This window comes from Lissotriton helveticus, chromosome 7, assembly GCF_964261635.1.
Source record: "Lissotriton helveticus chromosome 7, aLisHel1.1, whole genome shotgun sequence".
Lineage (NCBI taxonomy): Eukaryota > Metazoa > Chordata > Amphibia > Caudata > Salamandridae > Lissotriton > Lissotriton helveticus.
The window spans coordinates 1,113,969,920-1,113,982,433 of record NC_136068.1 but is presented as its reverse complement, the minus strand read 5'-3'; the positions used below and the strand labels follow the sequence as shown (position 1 = coordinate 1,113,982,433).

General features: G+C 43.9%; 1 protein-coding gene across 1 annotated transcript in view; it reads right to left on the bottom strand.

Moving 5' to 3' along the window:
* The window catches only part of SDK2 (sidekick cell adhesion molecule 2), a 702,247-nt gene that overhangs the window by 182,371 nt on the left and 507,362 nt on the right, over window positions 1-12,514 (bottom strand). The window contains exons 25-28 of the mRNA XM_078654263.1: window positions 12,274-12,511; window positions 8,358-8,473; window positions 7,311-7,500; window positions 4,327-4,425 (exon numbers count right to left, since the gene is read on the bottom strand). Coding sequence (XP_078510389.1) covers window positions 4,327-4,425; window positions 7,311-7,500; window positions 8,358-8,473; window positions 12,274-12,511 — 643 coding nt within the window. The remainder of the gene's footprint in view (window positions 1-4,326; window positions 4,426-7,310; window positions 7,501-8,357; window positions 8,474-12,273; window positions 12,512-12,514) is intronic.

Genomic DNA, 12,514 nt, shown 5'->3' with positions numbered 1-12,514 from the left:
CCGGGCTTGCTCCATTCTTGCGATGGCCTTGATGCCGTGGACAACAACAGTTGAAAAGTGCTCCCTGATACAAAGGGACATTTCAGAACACACACTTAGCTTTTTCACAGCTGTAACGGAGTTAGCATGAACTTTTGACTGAAACCTGAACTAAATATTTCAACTATTTAAGTAAAACAACTTTATGTTAACTGGTCAGCCCTAGAAAGTTGTATGGATGCGCCACCTTAAAGGGCTGACAGAGCTTGGCCTCATGCTTGTAAATAATGTGCTAAAGGAAGCAGATGCAGGCAGGGTTCGTTCTCATGCAGTGAGTGACTCAGAGGTCCAGAATAGCGAAACGGGCAGCGCAATTAGTTTCTCTTGCTTTGCTTTAGAGAAAAATCCAAACTATGCGTTTTGGAAAATAAAAATCGAACAACATGATAATCATGCTTTGGAGTACCTCAACATGATAATCATGCTTTGGAGTACCTCAACATGATAATCATGCTTTGGAGTACCTCAACATGATAATCATGCTTTGGAGTACCTCAGCATGATAATCATGCATTGGAGTACCTCAACATGATAATCATACATTGGAGTACCTCAACATGATAATCATGCTTTGGAGCACCTCAACATGATAATCATGCTTTGGAGTACCTCAACATGATAATCATGCTTTGGAGTACCTCAACATGATAATCATGCTTTGGAGTACCTCAGCATGATAATCATGCATTGGAGTACCTCAACATGATAATCATGCATTGGAGTACCTCAACATGATAATCATGCTTTGGAGCACCTCAACATGATAATCATGCTTTGGAGTACATCAACATGATAATCATGCATTGGAGTACCTCAGCATGATAATCATGCAATGGAGTACCTCAAGGCTCTGCACTTTTGCCCACTCCTTTCAACCCTTTTATGGATCCGCTCTCCAATATTCTGAACGGCTCTAACATCCAGTATCATATGTATGCTGATGACACACAACTATATTTGAAGATCGCCTCTCCAGATGACAGAACATCTCTAAATGATGCACTCCTAAAAACTCAACAATGGTTAAATCTTAACCATCTACTGTTAAATACCCTCAAAACTGAATTCACTCTGATTGCCCCCCACAACCACTCTGCACCTACCCTGGACTGGCTCAAACATCTTACTGTGCTAAACTGCACTCCGCATGTTGTCGACGCGGCTAAATCTTTAGGGATAACCTTGGACAAATATCTAAATATGCAAAATCACACCAGTGCAACTATTACTGGAGTAAATCTTCAGCTAAACACCCTTAGGAAAATCAAGCCTTTCCTTCCACCTGGGGACATACAGACTGCTGTACAATCCCTAGTTATATCACACCTGGAATATGGTTTGGTGACCCTTGCTGGGCTACCTAAAACTAGCTTGGCTCCACTTAGAGCAAACCTGAAAGCTTCAGCCAGACTCCTCACTGGCTCCAGAAAACATGAGTACATCACGCCAGACCTAATTCAACTAAACATGCTGACTATTGAAGCGAGGATCAGGTTCAAGTTAGCTTGCCCGACACACGAAAGCTATTCATCAAAACACTCCCGCTTACCTGGCAAAAAAACTTGAGCTATCGGGATCGAGTCAGGACTTAAGAAGCTCTAACACCCTATTATTGACACCACCCAAATTCATCAAGAAAAGAACTTACAATCGTGATTTCTCTGGTCTTGATCCAAGAATATGGAATGCTCTTCCCCCTAAGATCAGAACCAACCCATCTACTGGCTCTTGCAAAAAACATGTCCAATGGCTACTCCTGAATGACTTGCAACACCATTAACCCTGATACTGACGCTATCTACTTCTGTCTCCATTTTGGATACTCTGTTTAACCGCATGCGTGCGGGCGGAATTCCGCCCGTACGCTGGGTTTTGCGAAACCGCACTTTACGTGACGAGCTGGGCTCGTCATGAGCGTGCGAGGAGGCTACGCCATGACGAGCCCAGCTCGTCATGAGCGTCGAAGGGGTTAACGTATTTTTGTGTTGTTGCTTCTCTGCTGAAACCTTACAGGTCCCACTAGATAGGCAATATCCCCCGCCCCACTTTGCCCCTGTGTGTCCCCCCCCTTGACATTTTGCTTGCTAGGTTAACTCTTTTGATCCATTTTGTTATTGTACTCATACTTTTGCCACTTTGCACAGCGCTCTGATACCCATTTGGGTCTTGTTCACGCTTTATAAAACATTTCAAATAAATAAATACATGTTATGCTTATTAATGTGGAGAGGACCCCATATAATATCCTGAAATCTCTATATGCTGAATATATTTTAATTAGGACGCTACAAAATACTTTCAGTAGTGGTTAGCACCTTGTGATTGGTTAATCAACTGTTTCTGAAAACTGGAGTGAAGGTTACATTTTGCTAGGGATTGAATCCAGTTGGTCCAGCTGACTCATAGAAGAGGAACTCAAGAAGCTTAATTATGTAGATGGACGTGTCTGCCTTCATAACACGTCTCTTAAAGGGAAGCACTAGCCAAGTTAGCAAGGAACTACTTTTCCTTTTATCATCACATAGGTTAGATGATGATTTTCCTTCTAACATCTAAAAAGACCCCTTAAATTACTTTATTCCATACAGAATGGCATCTTTGCTTAACACATACAACATAACGTTTACCCAGTGAATACAGATGATAGCTACTTATGATCACAGATGCATAGATACATGCATGGGAGATGTTACTATCTTCTAATCAATTTGATTTTTCCTGATCACACCTAGATGGTCTATTTATTACCTTTCGATCCATGTTTAAACCTGTGCGCGGTCGTCATTTTATGAGTTCCTTGATCCCCCGGTTGTTTGATGTCTATGTTCGTCCCTTGGACAGGTTAATGGGCTCCATTATCCTTTATTATTGCAAAGACAACACCCAGAAGGGTCTCTGCCTTCAGGGGATCTTTGTGACACAGAAGCAACTTTAGCCTAAAACGTGCAACATTTCCGTTGGATACAACCAAACTCTAGGAATACAGAGTTGATGGTAATAGATGGACTTATGATTTCCAGTTGACCCCTTCCTTTGTGACCCCTGTCCTTAGGGGCCCTTCGGCTCCTTTTCAACCCATTTAGATCTCTAGGCTTTCAGAGTGATCCCGCTATTGTTGTTCCTCCAGATCAGGACATTGGCTGCTTCAGTCTTCTCCATTTTCCAGGTTTAAGAAAGATCCTTTCTTTCTTCCAATTGACACCATAACCCTTATCAATGTGCTTATTTTACCCATAACGGATTATGGAAATTGCTTTTCCCCGAGGCTGTTCAGCGCCTTCAGCCACTTTAGAATGCAGCAGCCGGGAAGTCTTTTAGCATTCAGCAGAGTGAACCTATCTCAAATTATTACTCAAGGAAGAGAAAAAGACTTAGCCCTGACAAAAATGGCACTTAGAGTAGAAGGTCGCAATTATAATCATGCCATTCAGGTGTGGCCACCATACTCTGTCAGCAGTTGCCTAGCCTGCAGCCTACTGGAGAAATTGCAGAGAGCCAGAATGGCCAGTCCGGCCTCGCTGTGCTCTCCTCTTGGGATCCTCGAAGGAAGAGAGTGCAGGTGAAAGTGCACGAACCTGGCTAGGCCCATCTTCGAATTACAGAGCCAGGGTTGCCGCAGATACTTTTCTTTGCCTCGACTCTCTTTTGATAAGGCTTGGATAATAATCAATCCATTGAATCTTAGTTATTCCCATTTAACAGTTACCAATAAGAGTAGTTACAACGTAATGGTCTCAGAGTCACATAAACAATTGCATCTATTACTTGTTATCATGCATTATGTATTTCTAAAGCTAAGCAGGTTACAACATAGCATACACTTTCACATACTCATAGGGAGGGATTCATACAAGCTGGCTGCACAGTAACCCTACAAGAACACAACAAGAGTCAGCAAACATGTCAGAAGTTTGCCACATACGCAGGTAGCCACATCTGTTGCAAGAAAGCGGTCTTCCTTTCTTACTATCGTTATTTCTGCTGTAAGACGTTCCACAACTGAAGACACTTGTAGAGAGTCATATCTTTTGAAAGACCTTTCCATTCAAGACCAGTCAGCCACAGCGGAGACTTGTATCCGGCAGAGACCAGCATGCTACCCGTGATGGGTGCTGCTAGACCTGGGGAGTTTTCACATACCTTTACAGACAGTGACCATAGACAAATCTAGTAAATACGTCTTGGGAAGGCACTTTTGCCAGTATCACCAGGAGCCTTTCAGGTTATTGTTCTGCTACATCCCCAAACATACTTTCCATAAGAAATGCTAGAAAACCTCCTACTTACCGAGTATGATCCCATTGGGGGCGGCCGGAGGTTGCCAGATTAGGCGAACTGAGGTAGTCCTCACCTCAGGAAACAGGATTCCAACAGGAGGCCCTGGCACTGGAAAGCAAACATTCAGGATGTCAATTCGGGTTTAAGGTGTAGAGCGCACCAAGTAGTGAAAGATCGAGATCTAACCTGGAAGTGTGCCATTCTGCGTTATTCTCAAATAGTCACCCCAGTGCAACCCTTTGCCGCGCAACCCAGACAGGGAGTAGAGGGCAGGAAAGTAAACTATTGGTCCTTTTCTCCAGATCCTGTTGGATGAAGGGGGATAACTAGCAGTTCAGAGGTGATACTACATAGCATCCATACTGGCCACAAGATTATGGATACTAGCAGCCGCTGCACATGCAAGTAAGAGCGGTGGGGCCAGGTTGATGGGGGGTGATTTCGACAGACAACGAAAGAAAATGAAATAAATAATTAATTTCCCCTTGTTGTCGTCTGCCAAAGCCGTCGCATCCTACCCAGCCCCACCGCTCTTAACTGCATGGGCCGCGGTTGGATACTAGATCTGCTGTGGTTACACCTCATGGTTTTCTGTACTCTCCAGTGATAACTGTGGTTATGCATTCATGGCCTAGCTCTATGAAAGTGTACCTGTACAGTTGCAAGAGTTTGAAGCAGCATGCCTGCTGTGCAAAAGCTGCTGATCTCTGGCCTTCAACAGAATCCATTGGTAGTCACAGGAGGGATGCAAATGCATCTTGATGTCACTCCAGACAAATAAGTAGCGTAGAGGAAGTGACAGCCGTGGGGCCGCATGGTCATTTATGCACGGTGCCTTGGTGATTACACTGCCTGGATTGGAATGTCATTACCCATGCTACTGCACAAAAATACCCTGGAAATCCTTTGTGCTCCAGGGTCGGGTATATTGACATTAGTGGGATCTAGTAGGTTCCAAGAACAGAATTATAGTACTCGTTGGAATTTCTCCGGGTCCTACTGATTTATGACAACTGAGAATTCCATTTGGTTCTTAGGGCAGGAATCTAAGACCATTGAAATATTGTGGGTTCATTTGTTCATTGAGTCGGATTCTTAAATCAGGTCTGGACGGGTTCACTCCAGGGGCAGGCATGCAAGACAGACTGAGACCATGGAAGGTCTAAGCATAATACAGAACTATTTATTGGTATCTTGAGTGGACGGACCAATGATTGCTTTTTTAGACCCATTATTAGCCTCTGGGACCCAGACATAGGAATATAGAAGCTGATAGAATCATATGAGTGCCAGAAAGAGGTTTTTATACATATCTATGGGTTCCATTGAATAGGATTGTGGCTACTGCGACATTTTAATGGAGTTTAAAGACTTAACAGTCTGATTTTAAGTTTGATGGTGGAGGACATTACCCCCGCCACCCTGATGGACCACTACTATCCATCAAATTTAGAGATGACCGCTGGCCCAGCGGGCATCTCTGTACCTTGAAGGGATGTGCTGTCAGAGTGGTTCTCTTAAAGGTACAGAAAGGTACAGAAAGTTTGGTGGATGGCGGCCATTGACTTGGACAGTTGTCCACCAAACTTTTAACATTTTGTTTTGTTTTTCAAAATCAAACACCTAAAATTGGAGTTTGTTTTTGAAAAACAAAAAAACGAATTACCTCCATACTTTAGGAGTTTTCTCCCAGGGTGTGGAGGTCATTATTGTATGTTTCTCTCCCACTCTGTCAGGTTTTTCCCTCTCGTGATGGACAGAAAAAAGCATTTTCCATCCTCTGTAAATAGGGTGGGTTGAGTAAGCACCTTCCCCCGACAGACCCTACGATCAGGGCGGCAGAGAAAGTTTTCCATCACCAGAGCCAATGTGGGCTTTGTCAACAGAAACCTTACAGTCCGCCCTTCTGTACATGAGGCGGGTAGACAGAGTTTGGTGCACAAGGAACTCTGTCTCATTTGGAATGGAGCATTCTGTCCATCAAACTCTAAACCAAACCCAAGGGCCTTTTTCTAAGATAGTGTGTGCCTTATGAATGCAATCATGTGATGATTTATTTAATTGGTTCAGTCATTCTGTTAAGGGTACCAAGAAATAGTGATAGGAATAAGCCATTAGGAGTGAAGTTTTGATCTAGAGAGACAAATATAAAGCTCAATACTACCCTATCAGAAATAGATTGCCCCTGAAACAAAATATTTCACATCAATGAACCCTGAGGTAAAGAGACATCATTAACACAACAGACACCCTCTCAAAAAGAACACCCAGTACATTTTTAAAACAGCTGCTTACATGGTTACTACAACTACTTATGGTAGGTGCCAAGTCAAAGAGATACACATCCTGGGAATGTGTGACAACACTTCCTATACTGCAGTAAATGTTGACATCTCGGACCATAGATCAAATTCAGCTAAGTAAGCACAGTTCTATCTTCTGCCCATATGTTTAATTTCATTATATTTCAATATCTTCTCAACCCTTCACAACCTTTCATTTACTCCCCAACCTTTCACTCACACAATGCTCATTGTTTTCCCTCACACTTATTTTGTCTTCAATCCCTCCTTCCTTCCTAACACTCACCAATCCATTTATCTACCATCTATCCATTGAATCAATCCATTCCACCATATTTTACACCCATCCCTTTATCGAATCAATCTATTCCACCCTTCTAAATAATTCATCCATTCCTGTAATCCATCTATCCATCCATTCCTCAGTCTCCTATCCTTGTCCCCTTTCTCCAAACAGTCATTTATCCCTTCCTCTATTTTAATATATATTCCTCTCTTCATCCATTCACCCATCCGTCTCCTGCTTCATCACTACTTCTGCAAAATATTCTATTATCAAACATTAGTTCCTTCATCCAGTGCTCTCTCATCTATGAACCTATGTGACTACATCTCCTCCACCCACTCATGACTCAATGCTTCACTAGGTGTTTCTTCACCCCTCCCTCTGAACACATCTTCAGGACCTACCGTCATCTAGAGTTCTTTCCAAGATTGATGGTGAGCTGGTGACCCCATCTCCGATTCTGGTGAAGGCCAATACTTGGATTTCATACAGGACGTACTTCCCAAGGCCTGTTAATTGGGCACTGCGTGATGAGTTCCCCTCCGCCAACCAGAACTGAGCCGGGGCATCCGAGTCCTTCTCCTTGTACACCACCTGAGAGCAGAAGACACGCTTGGATAGTGCTATCTCGGCATCTGTGTCATTACCCGTGATAAGTGGATGGATGACGCATTGCAAGAGGGTATGAGGGACAGTTAAAAAAAAAAAAAAAAGGCAACACTTTGAGAGGTAGGTCATAGGATCGTGGGTGGCAGACCTCAAATTAGTAGGTATGAGACAGAGTGAAGGAAGGAAAGTCTCACTTAGGAAGGAATTAGGTCTGTCTTAGAAGGATGAACTCACCTTGGGAGATATAGAAGAGGGTGACAGAATTACAGTCCCACATCCGGATGTAGAAAGATGAGGGTATTCCCTTAACAAGTATGAGAATGGGTGAATGGAAGAGGGTCCTACTTGAGGGATAATGTGACAGAGTGAAGAGCAGCGTGTTGCCTTAGGTGGTGAGCAACAGGGTGAAGGAAGGAGGGTCTTGGGTCATGAGGGATCAAAGAGACCAAGGCAGTAGGTTATGGGACCAGGTGAAGGAAGGGAGGTCTTCAGTATGAGAAATTGTAAAGGAAGGCTGAACTTTCCTTTGACAGGGCGAAGGAAATACAGCCGCACCACCGGGGTATGTTACAGTGTGAAGGTAGAAGCATCTTGTCTCAGGTAGTGTGCAACAGGGTGAGGGAAGGAGGAACTTGTGTCAAGAAGAATTAAGGAGGCCAAGTAAGAAGAACCATCTTACAGGGTAAATATGACAGACAGGAAGAGGGTCTCACCAAGAACGAAGGAGACACAGGAAGGAAGGACAGCCTTATCTGAGGAGGTGTGTGGCGGGAGTTTAGGAAAGTATATCCTCAGGAAATGTGTGGAGCTTTAACTGATGTACCAGGTGCTCCCGTTCTCACCTTATACCCCAGCACTCGCCCGTTCCGCTCAGGTTCCGGTACCTCGTTCCACCGCACCAGGATGCTGCTCGATGTCGTGGCCAGGGCTGACACATTGATGGGTCCAGAGGAGGGTACTGAAAGGAATGGGAAGACAGTTTATACATGCTAATATGATGACCAATGAATGCACATTTATAGGTGCAGCACACGGACATCGGGCTAGGCCAACTCTGCTTCTGGCTAATGATCACAGAATGAAACATGCACTATAAATAAACTAGCGACTACAGAGCAGCCCTCCATAAAGGAAAGAATGGCCATAAAAAAAGAAAATAGGTCAAGAGGGCTAAATCTAAAAATGTAAAGCACAGAAGGAAAAGCAAGAAACGGAAAAAACTGTCCAGGATACCATCCAAGTGTTAGCAATGAGAGGTAACCGAAACAACTAAGAGTAAAATGAACAATTAACGAAGGTGGCTGGGTTAGGCAGACATAAATGACTAATTAATAAATGTGGCTGGGCCAGGCAGACATAAAGGACTAATTAATAAATGTGGCCGGGCCAGGCAGACATAAAGGACTATTAATAAATGTGGCTGGACCTGGCAGACATAAATGACTAATTAATAAATGTGGCTGGGCCTGGCAGACGTAAAGGACTAATTAATAAATGTGGTTGGACCAGGCAGACATAAAGGACTAATTATTAAATGTGGCTGGGCCAGGCAGACATAAAGGACTAATTAATAAATGTGGTTGGACCAGGCAGACATAAAGGACTAATTAATAAATGTGGCTGGACCAGGCAGACGTAAAGGACTAATTATTAAATGTGGCTGGGCCAGGCAGACATAAAGGACTAATTAATAAATGTGGTTGGACCAGGCAGACATAAAGGACTAATTAATAAATGTGGCTGGACCTGGCAGACATAAAGGACTATTAATAAATGTGGCTGGGCCAGGCAGACATAAAGGACTAATTAATAAATGTGGCTGGGCCAGGCAGACATAAAGGACTAATTAATAAATGTGGTTGGACCAGGCAGACGTAAAGGACTAATTATTAAATGTGGCTGGGCCAGGCAGACATAAAGGACTAATTAATAAATGTGGTTGGACCAGGCAGACATAAAGGACTAATTAATAAATGTGGTTGGACCAGGCAGACATAAAGGACTAATTAATAAATGTGGCTGGACCTGGCAGACATAAAGGACTATTAATAAATGTGGCTGGGCCAGGCAGACATAAAGGACTAATTAATAAATGTGGCTGGGCCAGGCAGACATAAAGGACTAATTAATAAATGTGGCCGGGCCAGGCAGACATAAAGGACTATTAATAAATGTGGCCGGGCCAGGCAGACATAAAGGACTATTAATAAATGTGGCTGGACCAGGCAGACATAAATGACTAATTAATAAATGTGGCTGGGCCAGGCAGACATAAAGGACTAATTAATAAATGTGGCCGGGCCAGGCAGACATAAAGGACTATTAATAAATGTGGCTGGACCTGGCAGACATAAATGACTAATTAATAAATGTGGCTGGGCCAGGCAGACATAAAGGACTAATTATTAAATGTGGCTGGGCCAGGCAGACATAAAGGACTAATTATTAAATGTGGCTGGGCCAGGCAGACATAAAGGACTAATTAATAAATGTGGCTGGGCCAGGCAGACATAAAGGACTAATTAATAAATGTGGATGGACCTGGCAGACATAAAGGACTATTAATAAATGTGGCTGGGCCAGGCAGACATAAAGGACTAATTAATAAATGTGGCTGGGCCAGGCAGACATAAAGGACTAATTAATAAATGTGGCTGGGCCAGGCAGACATAAAGGACTAATCAATAAATGTGGCTGGGCCAGGCAGACATAAAGGACTAATTAATAAATGTGGCTGGGCCAGGCAGACATAAAGGACTAATTAATAAATGTGGATGGACCTGGCAGACATAAAGGACTAATTAATAAATGTGGCTGGACCAGGCAGACAAAGAAACCCTCAATCCAGGAGGAGCAATGGCTGAGAAAGGTAGGCATACAATGGGGGTGGGGGTGGAGGGAGGTCGAATACAAATGGAACAAATGTTCAAAAATAGACATCTGAGCATTGAAGGAAAAACGAACAAGGGTTGAGAAGGCTCGGCAGTGAAGTGCTGAATAAATGGTACACAATATGGTTGAGACACAAAGACGAGGATCATGGAATTAAGAAGGGTTCCTGGGGACGTTGGTTTATGGGTTGGATATAGATCCTACAGATGTTCTGGCATTACAGAAAGTGTTTCAGAAAGGCACACTTTACCAACCACACATTCTTACCGGGCAGTGACAGAGGCAGCTCATGCAGGGGTTTTGAGTGTATAGGCTGCTAAAGATTATCTGATGGAAACCTTTACCAAGGGATATATTTTACATGGTGTCCTTTGGTACAATTGGCATTTGCTCTCCCGGTGCACTAAGGTATTACAAAGCCGGCTGCAGATGCTTGCACAGCCACTTCTGTAATAGGGACCATGCCATGCAAATGAGGGAACGTTTGCCTTTGTGCCTGCAAAGCAGGACAGACATGGGTGCAAAGGCAAGGAGTTCATCACGCGGCGCACTGACTGTACTCAACACGCGGGCAGGATCCATTGGGCCCTCCAAAGGGTGCTCAATGTGAGGGAAGTACAGGGGTTGCAGTGACCCGCCACCCCAGTAACCTCCTGCAGGCAGGTGCAATTACTCACTGCACCAGACTCCAGTTGAATCTCTGTCCCATTTTAAAAATGCAGGCCAGGTTGCCACCTCCAGTAACATGTGGACGAGACGCTTCAAAGAGCTTTTCTGCCTTTCATTAAAGGGTTGTTCCTAGTGCACTAAAAACTGCATATGGTATGTATATGGTGCACTGTCAGACCCTGTACGTGGTGCACACGCTTAAGGTGTGCCAGACTGGTCAGTGGAATAGTGTGCCCTTATCTGTAATGCTACCCCTGGATGTCGGGTTGTGGATGGTGATTAGTCTTTGGCTTCCTTCTTGGATTGGCTGATGTAACTTCATCTTCTTATGCATTTGAACATTTCATCTATTTCCATGCATCTAAACTTGCTTATGCTGTAGCGTTTGATTTGTTGTGGTAGAGATTCGACGTCAAGGCCTTGGACAGCTCTAACAGAAATGCCACTCGGGGGAAGCGGGGATGAGGGTTTTTAATTATAAGGTGATTGAAAGCTTATTTGTGGATATCTCTTTTCATGTATTTTTGAACATAACTAAGCTCTGTGTGGTGTGGTGTCTCAGGGATTATAAGAGAAGAAGATCAGCTGTTCATTTTCCCTTAGTTCTAACTCTTTCTTTGGCTCGATGCTTGAGTGTTTAATGACATTTTTGAGTATGCCTAGGATTTAAGAGCCCAGTATAAGAGTAATGGTTCTAGAGCGCGGCACTAATTATTCATGGAAGGCACTGTGTCGCTATTCTATTCTGTTAATCTAAATGGCAGTGGTAATTCGCTGCTATGGTTAATGAAAGGTAAAGGGACTATGCATATAATATCTTCATCTTGTGTGCTTTTAACAAGATTTTAGCGGTTCCTGAAATCGGTGAATAACATCATCCTGCAGGCTTGATCTTTCCCAACTCCGAGATCACTGCCACCAAGGCAGACATAAAAACTCAGATCAATGGTGGCCCTTGCCGCTCAGTTTCTTCATCCCACCCCATGCACAAGTGAACATTGAGACATATAGTTATTCTAGCACTGAAACTCACACTTTTTCATCCAGCACCTCAATCCAGCCCTGCAAACCCCCCTGCTATTTTAGTCCTGGGGCCCCACATGCCTGGAGCATGTTCTGCAATATCCTTTCTTCATTCGCTTTGGACAATCATCAATTTACTAATGGCTTGAATGAGATGTGCCACACTGGGCCTACCTGATTCTCTGGTGCGGCCCAGCACAGTGGGGCTCCACGGTCCAGCGCCAATGGCGTTAAAGGCCTGCACCTGTACACGGTACTCTGTCCACTCCTCTAAGTCCTCGATGGTGTACTCTCGCTCGATGCGATCATGGATGACATGGGCCATCGTCTTCCCACGGCCATCAGAACGCATGTATTTTATCTTGTAACCAACAGACTCCGGGTTCCCATTGTACTCCATCTCCGGCAGCGGCTA